Source organism: Cynoglossus semilaevis, chromosome 5 (assembly GCF_000523025.1).
Source record: "Cynoglossus semilaevis isolate Cse_v1.0 chromosome 5, Cse_v1.0, whole genome shotgun sequence".
Classification (NCBI taxonomy): Eukaryota; Metazoa; Chordata; class Actinopteri; order Pleuronectiformes; family Cynoglossidae; genus Cynoglossus; species Cynoglossus semilaevis.
The window spans coordinates 10,671,012-10,683,687 of record NC_024311.1 but is presented as its reverse complement, the minus strand read 5'-3'; the positions used below and the strand labels follow the sequence as shown (position 1 = coordinate 10,683,687).

The following is a 12,676-nucleotide window of genomic DNA, read 5'->3' as shown; positions in this document are numbered from 1 at the left end:
TCTCAGCAGGATGCTGCCGCAGCCAGTTTTCCTTGACTGTCAATTAAAGAGAGGATCCTTAACTTCAAGGGTATAAATGTTCTAACACTGGTATTATGTTGGTGAGCTAAGTCGCTGACAGATGTTGCAAGTTTAATTCTCCACTTATTTTTTGTCCTTTAATTAATTTATGTATCAATGTTTGGGTTTAAAATATTTCTCCACATATCTGCTCTTTGTTAGTCTGTAATCTCAGTCTCCACCGTAGTCACAAAGGAGATTTGGTCTTGTCACTCCAACGTGTTTCCTTTGAGCTTCAACCGGCTAATACATTCCATATCAGGCAAACAGAGAGGTAAACAGTATCTCATGTTGCACATTCAACTGCACTTATTCAATGCACCCTGTGCAATACGGCCTCCTACTGTAGTTCTGCTGCTATTCCAGAGAACCAAGCTTCTTAGCGCAGGACTTGATAAAAACGAAAATAAACAGAGCTAGCTCCTGTGTACGTTTTTGTTTTAAAATGTGGTTCAAACCATGAAGGATTTGTTTTCAAATGCATTGTGGATGGTGTAAGGCAGGCTTTAGGCTGAGGTTGTTTTTCCTGCTAAGAGCTGCGGTTGAATGCAGTCGGGAGTAAACTGAAGGTAGCCACACTGAGGAAGAAAGGGTAGTGGCGAAGGAGAGGTGTTCAAGGGAGTAGGAGAGAGATGGGCGACAGAAACTGCTAATGGGCAAACTCTCTTCATCCACCACTGCTGCCATCACCAGCAGCAGCACCACCACCCTGTTCTCTCATGACAGCTTCTTCCCTTTGTTCTCCAGTTCGGCCCACTCTCTGCTGGGGATTTGTGACAAGTTTTTGCAGGCTGATCAAACACTGTGGTGACACCTGATTAGGATACAGTGCGTGTTTACAGTCGTGCATGGTGAGGACCCCCCTTTCGCAGACAACAAGGGAGACTTCACCTTGACTAATTAAATTTGCACCTGCAATGCCAGCTGTGACAGCCACTGGAGGGCTGCATTTATTTGTGTCATTCGATACATACTTCCTGTGACGCTCATGAAGGTTGAGTTTGCTTTCACTCCTGTGTTTACCCACAGTGTGGGTCTTTACAATAGCTGTTTTTGTTGTGTTTGTATCGCCCATGAAGTGGGTTGGGGTGTGAATCCCTCTGCTGTTGAAACAGATGATTGTTTTTTTTATGTGGTGTAGCTTTTATGGGAGGCCTGTTGTGCAGTAGAGACATAGTATAGACACATTATACACAGTCTACAGGGTTTGTAGGCAATGGATTTCCAGTCATAATTAATGGTGTATTTACTTTTTTTATATTTTCATATATGATTGTTGTATATGCTCAAGGAAAAAAAAATGGTGTAGCTTTTTAATTTGCAATTCGGGGGCTTGTTTTGGTTGGTAGAATCTATTATAGCAGTGCTTCTCAGTGGGGGGCCGGCCCCACTGGAGGGGCACAGACAAACGGGAAGAATTTTTGAATTTTGTGTTATTTGCTGTTATTAATTTCGATTCATTATAAAATATGATGTTACTTGGTGTTAGTTCAATAAATTTGAATTTTTCATGATTTGTATCAGGGTGACAGAGGAAGGTGGGGCTTGAAAACCCCTACTTGATTGAATGACCAAAAAAGTTTAAGAACTAACGTGTTATACTAACTATGATATTTGATTCTGCGTTATCCGTCATGAGTGTGAAGGTGCTTTTGTTTTGAATAATGTGATTAATGTGCTCCACTCTCAACATGTCTGTCAGTGTATTTAATCATTCAATGACATGCTTGTATATACAGTATGATCTCAGTGTGCACGTGGGTGTTTATCTAAATCAGTGTAAAGAGTGTGAAAGGTCACAGATGAACCAGGGCATCAGTCACCAAGTAGCAGGAGACAGGCCCTGGTAATTTATGCCCCCCTCCTCTCGTGTTTCCTCCACCTTTCACCCCTCCCCTTAGGTCTTTCAGCACAGCTCTCATGCTGCCTCCCCAGCCTTAAATTGACCAAGCTCTACTGCTGGTCATGCTGTATTACATGGGTTAGATGAAGTAATTATTTCTAGGCCACTGACTACAAGCAAGATTAATAGTTTTTGAAACGGCCATAATGGAGGGCTGACCCTCCGTGACATAAGCATTATTTCACGCTCACCTCGACTCTCATCCTTCTCACCTCTGGGCACCAATGAGAGTGATTTATACCTGGGCTAATGAGGGGAGGGGACCTAGGATCCCAGGGCCATCAGCCTTACGGTACACCGTTCTGGTGTTGCTCCCACAGCTGAAGAAACATTGGGGTCACGTCAGGAAGGTTGGTCAGGATGTTTGAAATCAGATGGAAATGTTTCAAAAACACTGTTAAAATATTTCTGCACAAGTGCGTTCTTTGAGGTTATGTATTAGAACGTTCATTGGAATTATTTGTACTTCAGATTAAAAAAACAAACAAAACGGAACAGCTTGATTCCAACGCTGGCTTTTTCTGTCCATACATAATGATATGGCACCACGTGGAGCAAAGAAGCTGAGAAGTTGTCACTAGATGGCACTTGGACATTGTGCTATCAGTCGCTCTTTCCCCTTCGCCCCTCCCTTTGGTTCCTTTCTCCTCTCCTGCCCGGCTTACTCCCTCCGCTACAGTATGTGCTAAGTACACCTCAGATGTCAGGGTGTTTTATTTTTATTGGATGAGGACAGTGTGTAATGCATTCACCTCCATTCCTGCCAGCTGTTAAATGCCCCAGAACATGGTCCGGCAAGGCTGCGCCCCGTTAACCCATCTGATTGGCTGTAATAATTAGCAGAAGTGAACAGTAACTATGGTACCTTGCAAGCATTTGGGACAGCTCCTGAGTCCTAGGTAACATGCCAGATTGGTCAGTCTCGCCCAGGTTTAAGTGACTTGGCCTCGGCCACTTCCCCTTTCCTTCAGACGTGTGTGTATCCTGAGCTTTAATATTAACCCTCAACTTAAACACATGCATGTGGTGTGGTGCCAGCAATTACATTTTCAAGTGGTTGGGTTTGTAAACCTCCAGGATGTTAATCTGTCACCATTCGAGCTACTGGTAAAGGGAAAAGAGGATTAAGCCATTCAATCACTGGTGGAATATTTTCCTTTGTTCAGAATAAGTGAAGGGAAAATAAATAAAGAAATGAGGTGTCTTTTTTTCAGCAAGACATATGCTGTCTCCTGCACATCAGGATTTGGCTAATGCCATTATTGCAAGTGTGTCTGCACCGGATTCAAATAAGACAACAGACAGTGACGGGAAACAGCTACACTTAATATTCAGACCTTAATTTAATTTTAATCTGATGATACATTATAATGCCAGTTTATCCAGGTCAAAGACAACGTGGAAAAAAATGACCTGTCCTAGATTTCCAGTCTGCATCTGTTTCATATGTTTTTTTAAGACCGATTTTCCTAATACCATTATATTAAAACACTCCATTGTGACTTAATAAAATATTTACCAAGTTTTCAAGATATTGTTTCAGTTGTCAGTAGATTAAAAAAAATGCTAAATTCAGAAAAAGTAAAATATCATCCTGGATTTTCACAGCTAGAAAACATAAAGAACTGATAGTAACAGATTTTATTTTTAAGTTTTCTATTTTTTTTTTTTTTATTCTCGCCAACAGCTCATTTTCTGCAGCAGTGAATATAAAATACACCCTGGCTCATAGGAGAACGTTTTGACAGTGTTTTGTTAAGTATCAAATCCTATGTTTAGCATAAGGTTATAATAAACCACATGATAATTGTCACAGCTGTCAGCCCATTTGGCATATTTCCCTGTTTTGGCCCGTCGTTTACCCTTGGCTAGCAACCCTTCAGGTCAGATTGCACGTCATCCTTATCCCAGATGAAGTACCAGACTCAGTGGTGTCACAAGACGATCTAACGTGCAGCCAAAAGGACACAGAGCTGGGAAATCATCATTTGAAGGGGTTGCTTGTCACATGATGGGTTTGATCAGCCCGTGCTGTGGTACACAGAGCGGAGACTTTGTGCTGTCTAACACTAGTACTGGATTAGAGACACAAGCCACTTCCACTGTGATCAGTCAGTCACATTAAAAGACACACGGCAGGACTGAAATCCTCCTTGTTCACTTCCTTCACGTCACGTTCAGTCTTTTTCCCCAAGCCTTCTGTATGGAAATGAGGGACACTGCTGTTGACAGAGGGAGGATATGTTGGATTTTCTTCAGTCTATAAGAACCGGTACAGACTTGATATTACTTCCTCTCCTCTGTGATTGGATCATTTAGAACAGGTCCTCAGGTCTGTCCTTGACACAGCCTGTGAAACAGTTGTAGAGGATGACTCTTGTGCTTCCTGTAAGCCCAGCATCTAGTTCCTGCATCCGCCCTGCCCTCCCCATGGGCCAGGCAGCACTTTGCACAACCATATTGATTTCTTGGAAGGACAGAAAAGGTGTGGGCTAGATTGAGTGAGGAAGGGGCCAGTGGAGAATTGAGGTGTATTTCTAAAGCATTGACTTCTCCTTGACTGCACCTCGAGATAGCAACCTCGTTGAATCAACTCCATGTCCAGAATAACCTGCCAAAATCTGCGAATCACTTTCAAACTTCAGTCAAAGTTTCCACCCTGTCTTCTCTTCATTTTCTTACTCCTCACTCAACCAGTCTCAGTGGAAATACCAAGGGAGCGCTCCTGCATTAAAAACCCACCATTCCACATTGAAAACAGCTGACCTCGTGAAAGCATGCTGTACCCTGAATGAAAATAAAAAGTTAAAAGCTTTTCTTGATCGACATAATCTTAATAGAAACAATGTGCCTTGGCGGCAAAAAATACAATTAAGACAAAGTGGCATCTGGCCGTCTAAGTTTTGCTTGTGCTTGATTTTTCATACTAACTGAACACTGTCTCCAGAGAGGGTTAGGGCTACTGGTTTGAATCCTGCTGTTGAGGTGTTAAGCTCCTTTGAGCAAAATGTTGAAACTCCAGCTGCTTTAGCAAAGTACAGAGAAAGTTTTAGTCCGGCAGGTAGACTTAGATATAGTCTGTGGCTCCTGTTGTTAAATTGTGTAGGTATGTGAGTGTGAGGCAGCTAGCCTGTTTCTGATAAAAAGCCTTTGCAGCCCGGCTCTCTGGGTTAAATAAAAAGGTTATGTAAGGCATGCATCGACAGATCTCCCCTCTCTTCTCCTGTCCAGATTTGACATTTGCCAAAGGTCACAGAAACATTCTTTCCTTTACCTTTTTAGGTGTAGAGTCATGTGAAATAGAACCTGACACCACACACACAGAGAAAAGCTCTTAGATTGACCATGTGCTGACCTGTCTGTGTTTGGCTCTGTGCATTTGTAAATACTTTTGAATGATTGTTCTAGTGAACCTGTCAGTTACGGAGAGTGAGAGAGTTCCAAAGACAGATGAAGACTCTGACTTTTTCAGGAAATATCATACTGACGCTGTATCATGTTCCCTGAAATGACTGTAAGCAGAGTTAAAAAATACCCAAATCAAATCCTTTTCCCACAAACGTCACACTTTCTAAAAAAATGTAATGAAAACCAGTAAAGTGAAGCTTCCTGCTGCAGAACTTTATTGGACTGGCTGATCTGGCAAATTTTAAAGGAGATTCCTCTCTTCATCTCTTATAAGGAAAACACTAGCAATAATTGCAATTGTAAAACTGCATGTGTAAATTCTTTGTGTCGAATGCACAAGTAATAAGTAATCAGAATCATGTTAGGTGTGTTAGCTGACCTCCCTCTGTTTATGAATACTGTATCATTTGTCAGTGAAAAGAGTGAAAATATGGTCTTTGTTCTCATTTTATATTTAAAATGAGAATTTTTTGGGGTCCTTTGATGTTCTACCTAGTTGTGTGTTAAGTTTACCTTATTTTAGTAACGTGACATTTTTCATATGTGACTAGACCCCAATAAACATGAAAGGGCATGTGTGTGTGTGTGTGTGTGAGAGAGAGTGAAATTAATTAATGACCAGCAGAGCTCCCCCACAGCTCTGTTAATGTGCTTAGATCAGTGTTATGAACAGGTCGTGGAAGGTCTGCCCAGCACCAGGCCTTCAAATGTTGAGCCTCATGTTCAGGTAGATGGATGAAAATCTGGTGATATTAATGATGTCGTCTTCCGACCTCCAGACACAGGGTGAAATTAACGGCACAGACTGGGCCGTTTACCTGCCATTCGTCATCATCCTACATGTAGACCCCACCCCTCCCTCAGCCTCCCCGAGCACATGCTGAACATGTCTGTCGATTTATACACGCTGTTCACTTCAGTAATATGAAGGATACAAAGTGGGTAATGGACGACTATTCATCTTGGGTTGTTCCTGTAGATATTGTTTCAGTACACAATAAGAATTATGGTTGAAGTGCAGTAAAGGGATAACAGTGAATTGAAGCATTTCTACTAGTTTCTGTAGCATTAGTAAAAATAAGCTATACCTTTTACTTTATAGTTGTTTTATTTGATTTATGGTTTATTATCCATTTTGTAAATTTCAGTCCCATTAACAGGGAAATTGTGATTTTCACATTAAATTCACTGTTTCAACTCTTATTGTTAGTTCATCTGTCAATCACACACACATCTTTGATGTAGCCTACAAATATATATTATTTTTTATATTGTTTACTTTCTACATTTTTAAAAATACTATTGTTTTCTATTAGTGGACTTTTATAGCTACTTCAGAAAGCAGCTGTAAACTTTTGTAAAAGTTTGAGGATTGTCGTTGTTACAGTATGTCTTTTTTTTTGTACTTCCTTCAGTATCACTTTTGTAAATATCTATATTTTCTAACTGCTTTGCGTGAGCCCATATGGACTCTTCACCTGTGGAAACAGATCTGGACTCTTCCCTCTCTCAGTCCCATTTATATTCATGGAATGGTCAGGAGCAGAGGTGTGCAGACGTGGGTTTACACATTACTGACAGACTTGCTCTTTGGCCAATTCCCACACATTCCAGTGAGCCATTTACTCATCTGGCCAGTGAGCCGTCTCACCGATTCACAACTTCTAGATTTTATAAATGAATGCAACAAGTTCTTGGAAATAAAACGTTGAATTGAGGAATAATTATATTTTGCCAGTGTTTATGTCCACCTGTGGCATCAGATTAGGAATTACAATTGGTATAAAGTGCTGCTGGGGATGATGGTCTTCTATTTTTTTTTAGTAGAGAGATGTATGATACGTGTGTGTGTGCTATAAAAAGTGGAAACTTCCTGTGTGTGTGTTTGTGTAAGTATTTGTGTAAGGTGACACCTGGGTGCTGTGTAGTCTCACTTCAGTTCAAGTGAGAGACGTAGTCCAAGAATGAGGTTGATGGTCCAAATCCATCATCTGGTTTGGGTCCACAGTTTGATTTGATCCCATGTTTTTTCATGTATTAGTTCATGTGATTCCTTCATTTGAGTATTTCCCAAGTTTATACATACTGTAAATTCAAATTTCTCTAATTTCCCAGTCTGGGATCAATAAAGTACATCTATCTAAATAAAAAGTAGTTCTGACGATGTGGGCATCCCTCAGTCCTCTCAGCAAACATCTGTCGCTTCACACAAACGTCCTACATTCAATGACCCACCGCCAAATAGAGCAGGGAGGAAGTGCCTTTGATGTCCAAGGTTGGCGCGCCTGTTTGAATTGGGCGTTTTCTTGTCAAAATTGTTGATTCAACATCACTTTTGCCGACCATGAGCAGTTCTGACATGGGTGTCACACAAGTACCAATGGTTTGTTTTTTGCTCTGATACTGAGCTTTCTCATTTTAGTGGAGTGGAGAGGTTTGAGATCCAAGACTTTCTGTGTATTAATAATACAAGAGTTCTCAACATTTGGGTTTATCACTTGGACTAAATCATGGTCAACGTCCTGTAACCAATTGTGGACAATGGAAAACATATTGAAATGTAGGACCAAGAGGTGAAGCACTAAAACTGTGACAGAATAGAGATGAAAGGACTTCAGTGTCATTTGATAGAGAGACAAATTTACTGACCAGTCCTCTCCAGGATTTATTCTGCATCCTAGCTTTTATCTGTGCTGTGAACAAGCCCACTGTGATACATATGTACAACCACAGGGACATCCGCTGGACTAAAATACTTTCTACCCTGCAGCAGCTCGGTTATCTTGCTATGTTTCTAATCCTAGATTCCACAGGACTGGACATTAATCTACTTCAAAAGCACTTTAAAGAGAGTCCCTGTTGAAGACTCACAGATGGAGAAAATGTGGAGGAAATGAATAAATATATGCTACAGTGTTTGATATCTGTTGTTAGGCCCAGATCAAAGCAAACCAATTGAGTTCCATTATACCTAATATATTTTCCTGTGATAAACAGTCCGGCTGAGGGCATAATCCCATCAAGGAGGACGGAGAGAGATTCAAAAAAAAAAAAAAAAGAAAAATAGAAACATCAGATATATCACTCAGCACAGACAGCTGGCACGGCCACTGTGGAGTATCTGCATTATTATGGGATTGGTAATCTTATTTCTTGGATCTGAGTTTAAATGTGGTGCCTTTTTTTTTTTTTTTTTTTGGATTTCCTTCTCGAATCTGGCCCAGACACAGAGACAGTGAGGCAGACACGGTGTTTCTCTGATACTCAGAGTCCATCTGCTTCAGAGGGCTACGGTAACTTCATGTCTTTCCTTTTTTTCTGTGGAATTTCTGAGAAGCTTGATGTATTTGACAAGTGTGTGACAGCCCTGGTTGTGTGCATTTGAGGTTGAGGCATCATGCTCACTACCTTTGCTGTGCGTTTTCAGGAAATGTGTCCGTGTGTGTATTTGTGTGCGTTAGCACCTCACGCTTCTACACACTCTATACACTATAGTGTAGTGTGTGTTTATCATGCCCTACAATGTCTGAATAAAACTGACTGTAATGATCTCTTACTTAGTACACAGCTGGTGAATGCCATGACATAGACTCACAGCATCACATGCACACACACACACACACAGACACACACTGATACACACTCAACCACAGCCCAGAGCCTTACCTTGATATCTTGAGCTTCTGTCATAACTTCAAATTTGACACCAATGAATGTGTGTCAGGTTGTCAATTTCTTCCAACAGCCTTTGACTGCAGCCTGGTCATGAATAGTGTATGTTGTTTTGTTTTTTGGAATCCAACTGTCTGCAAGTTTGTTTGTTTTGTCTTCCTTTTTTTGGGTTTAGAAAAACTTGGAAGGCTTGTACACTCATGTGCATCCTTTAAGACAACTTCCAGCAGGTGTTGTGTTGTTTAGCCTAAGGTAAAGATTCAACCCTAAAGGTAAATCTACCCATCTGTCTCAGATCTGCTTCCCTCCCATTTCTGTTTCTTACATTATTTGGATTTGTTTTTCTCTGTCTTGTTTTTGACGCCCATGCTTTTGACTCTTTTGATCCAGTTGTCTTTTGAGTCAGGACAGACATCTGTTTATATTCTTTCATCTATATATTCAGCTTCTACTTCTGCCCTTCATTTACCGGATTGTCTTGTAGACGGCTGTAGAGGGTCTCTTAGTCAAACACCATAGGGACAAGGTGTAGATATGAAATTTGGCTGCATCTTCAACATTAAAATTGCCAAACATCGCTGTATTATCGGTCCTATCTGCATGCCAGTCTTATTACCACAACATTTTATTTAACCCTGAGAGTCAGAGTCACATTTTGGCAGCTGGTTCTCATGTAACATGTGGTATGCCAGATGAGGTTTGAGGCCCTATTAGGAAATGTGAGAATTTGTTGTAAATGTCTCAATACACAGTATTGGATTTCTTTAACTTTAACATTGTGTGTGTGTGTGTAAACTGTACCAGTGTGATCATGCATGTTCATTCATAAAACTTCACACAGGAAGTTGTGTGGAAAAAAATAAAGTAAAATAATATAAATATATATATATTAATGTTAGTTGCCATCAGATTTATAGCTAAGAAAGGAATGTGGCTCTATGAAAGGATCGCTCCACCAGAATAACTGCTCTTATTGAAGGAGCTTAGGCCAACGTTTACAAGGTTGTGAGGGACCCCCTCGACAGTCTTGGCAAAAATGATGAAATGCCAGTAAAAGTCACAGTTTATGAGGCCTCTTGATAGTACTATCTTTGGATTCATTGAATTGATTGAGATGGTTGGTCATTTATTATGATTCTGTTGTTACTGTGTTTTTGTTTGCTGTATGTTTTCTTTTTAATATGCTCTGCAAAGGTCTGCAAAAGATGTTGACTGCTGTGGCTGTCGTGTGACTATGTGTGGGCCAATTCAGAGCAAGTGGGATAATATTTTTTGAAGTGGCAGCTCATCTGGATACATAAAACACCATCTGGGTTTGAGTAGATTTTTTTTAAGAACTTGAAGGTCATTTGTTTTAGATGTTTAAGGTCCCTGCTCCTTCGTGGTTATTACCAAATTATATATTTTCCTGGCGTAACCTCTCACCTTGCACAAAATATTGAACAAAGGACAATGTTTAGTATACATCAAAGTGAGTCTGTAACAATTACAGGGGAGATAAATTCAATGTGTTTCTGCTGCTGCTGCCCACATGTATCAGCCTGATTGACTGTGATCTGTTCCACAGAGGCGGAAGTTACTGCAGGAATTGGGAGACCAGAAGATCCCGTTTTTAGGACCTTCAGACCGAGGCTTTCAGCAACTGGTGGGTTTACTGTAGTTCAAATAATGCAATGTTTATGGTGCCTTTTTTTTTTGCTTTGCAAGATTTATATTGCTTTTGTCAGCAACATCATTATAAAAATGTTTATGTTCCCCAGTGGGACTCTAGTTACTCTGGCCTTGTACTGAGGAGATCCTGCTCGCTGCCTGCTGAGCTCCATGACCAGGTGCAGGCAGCGCTGCTCACTCTGAGAAATAAGGGCTGTCTCCTGAGGGACCTTGTCCGTGTTCGAGACCGAGATGTATTCACCGCCGTGTCACGTGTTCTGCTGGGTGAGCCAGGCCACACTTACCGTTACCTGGACACCAGGCTCTTTGCCATCCCCTGGCACAGTGAGGACTCAGCGGTTAAAGGTGTCAACTGTTGTGACCCCGACTTAAGAGCTGCTTGCAGGGCATTGTGGGAGCTGAATACCTTTTTCTGCTCTGATGTGTCTGGACTAGAGGAAGGGGACAGGTTAACTCAGTGCGTGAAGGTGGAGGTAGAGACCAGACAGGGTAAAGAGGGGGACACAGAGTCCAAACACAGTGAAGACTCAAAAAACAGTGAAGGAGGTGATTCGGAGTCCAGAAAAAGTGAGGAGGGGGACACTGAGTCCAAGCACAGCGAGGAGTGGGACATTGATTCCAAACACAGTGAAGAAGGTTGTCCTGGCTCTTCTCAGGAAGGAGACTGGGAGACGGAGTCCAAACACAGCAGTGAAGAGGGAGAGTGCTCCCAGGTCAAACCAAGTGAAGGTGCTATTTTAGGTCAGAGTGAAGGGAAGTGTCCTGGCTGGACGTCTAAGCCAGTCAGCAGCACAGAGACTGAAACTGTGGCACTGGGGGCTCATGGGAAACCTCCTGGGGTCCAGCTACAGTGCGGCAGCCTGACAGGTGACCACATTGATGACAAAGATGATACGGGAAATGTGCAGGGCTGTTCCCAGCCCAGTCCACCGCAGGTATGCACGGGTGTGGTCAAGTTCAATGTCACCCTACTCAACTACATGGACCCGACAGCTATGAGCCAACTGAAAGAGGAGCCATATTATGGTATGGGGAAAATGGCAGTGGGATGGCACCATGATGAAAACCTGATCACTCATTCGCCCGTGGCTGTTTATAGCTATAGCTGTAATGACGACAAAGGTAAGGTCACCCTTAAAAGCATCTCATGAACAAGTGTATCTTTTTATTTAACACCTGCTATGTGCACTCACTCAGTATAATATACAAGTCTGTGACTTGTTTTCTCTCTTTGACTTCAGTTACCCTCATTAATTTTAGTGGATCAGATGCAGCTAACCTTGTGCATCACGTCCCTGCAGCGTTGCTGTAGCAGCTGTAGACATGGCCTCCGGTGAGGCGTCCATCAGATTCATCTGTGAGATAGTGTCAGGGCATTATCAAATGTCATCACCGGATTGCTGCTGACAGCCTTATCGCAGCCCGTGCGTTGGGAGATCACAGACATTTGGATCTGAGCTCTTAACACACGCTCAATGGTGCAGTCTAACAAACAGCCCTTATCGCACACGCTGCATCTCATCTAAATCATTTCCCCAAGAAATAATCAATGTGCAATTATCTGATATGGAATAATGAGGCCTGCTTTGAAAAGTGTTCTTGACTACACTGTATGGATAATGCGATGTCTCCTAATTATGGAGTGTGCGTCAGGGGCTGATCGTTTCTGTTGATGGAGCTGATAGAGAATATCAGAGAGAGGAATAAAAGTTTGCTTTCTAGACTATGAGCATGGAAGCTAAACGAAGGAATATTGTTCCGTACGAAAATATACGTTTTGATCAAGGTGTTGTCATTCACACCTTACTCATACAGTTGTATGATTGAGGTTGTTTTTATGTGAAACCAATAACCATAAAACATAAGACATTCATCTCTAAAGTAACTATTAAGTACAATGTAGTAGTTTATAGAATGATATGTAATCTATTACATCTTAGAAGACTAATCAAACCCAGCTTT

The 12,676-nt window shown here is 41.5% G+C and overlaps 1 protein-coding gene across 3 annotated transcripts in view; it reads left to right on the top strand.

Annotated features, from left to right (window-relative positions):
- The window catches only part of fto (FTO alpha-ketoglutarate dependent dioxygenase), a 68,305-nt gene that overhangs the window by 10,274 nt on the left and 45,355 nt on the right, over nt 1-12,676 (top strand). For all 3 annotated transcript variants that reach the window (XM_025055400.1, XM_025055401.1, XM_025055402.1), the window contains exons 2-3: nt 10,611-10,688; nt 10,804-11,836. In XM_025055400.1, the coding sequence (XP_024911168.1) occupies nt 10,611-10,688; nt 10,804-11,836 (1,111 nt within the window). The remainder of the gene's footprint in view (nt 1-10,610; nt 10,689-10,803; nt 11,837-12,676) is intronic.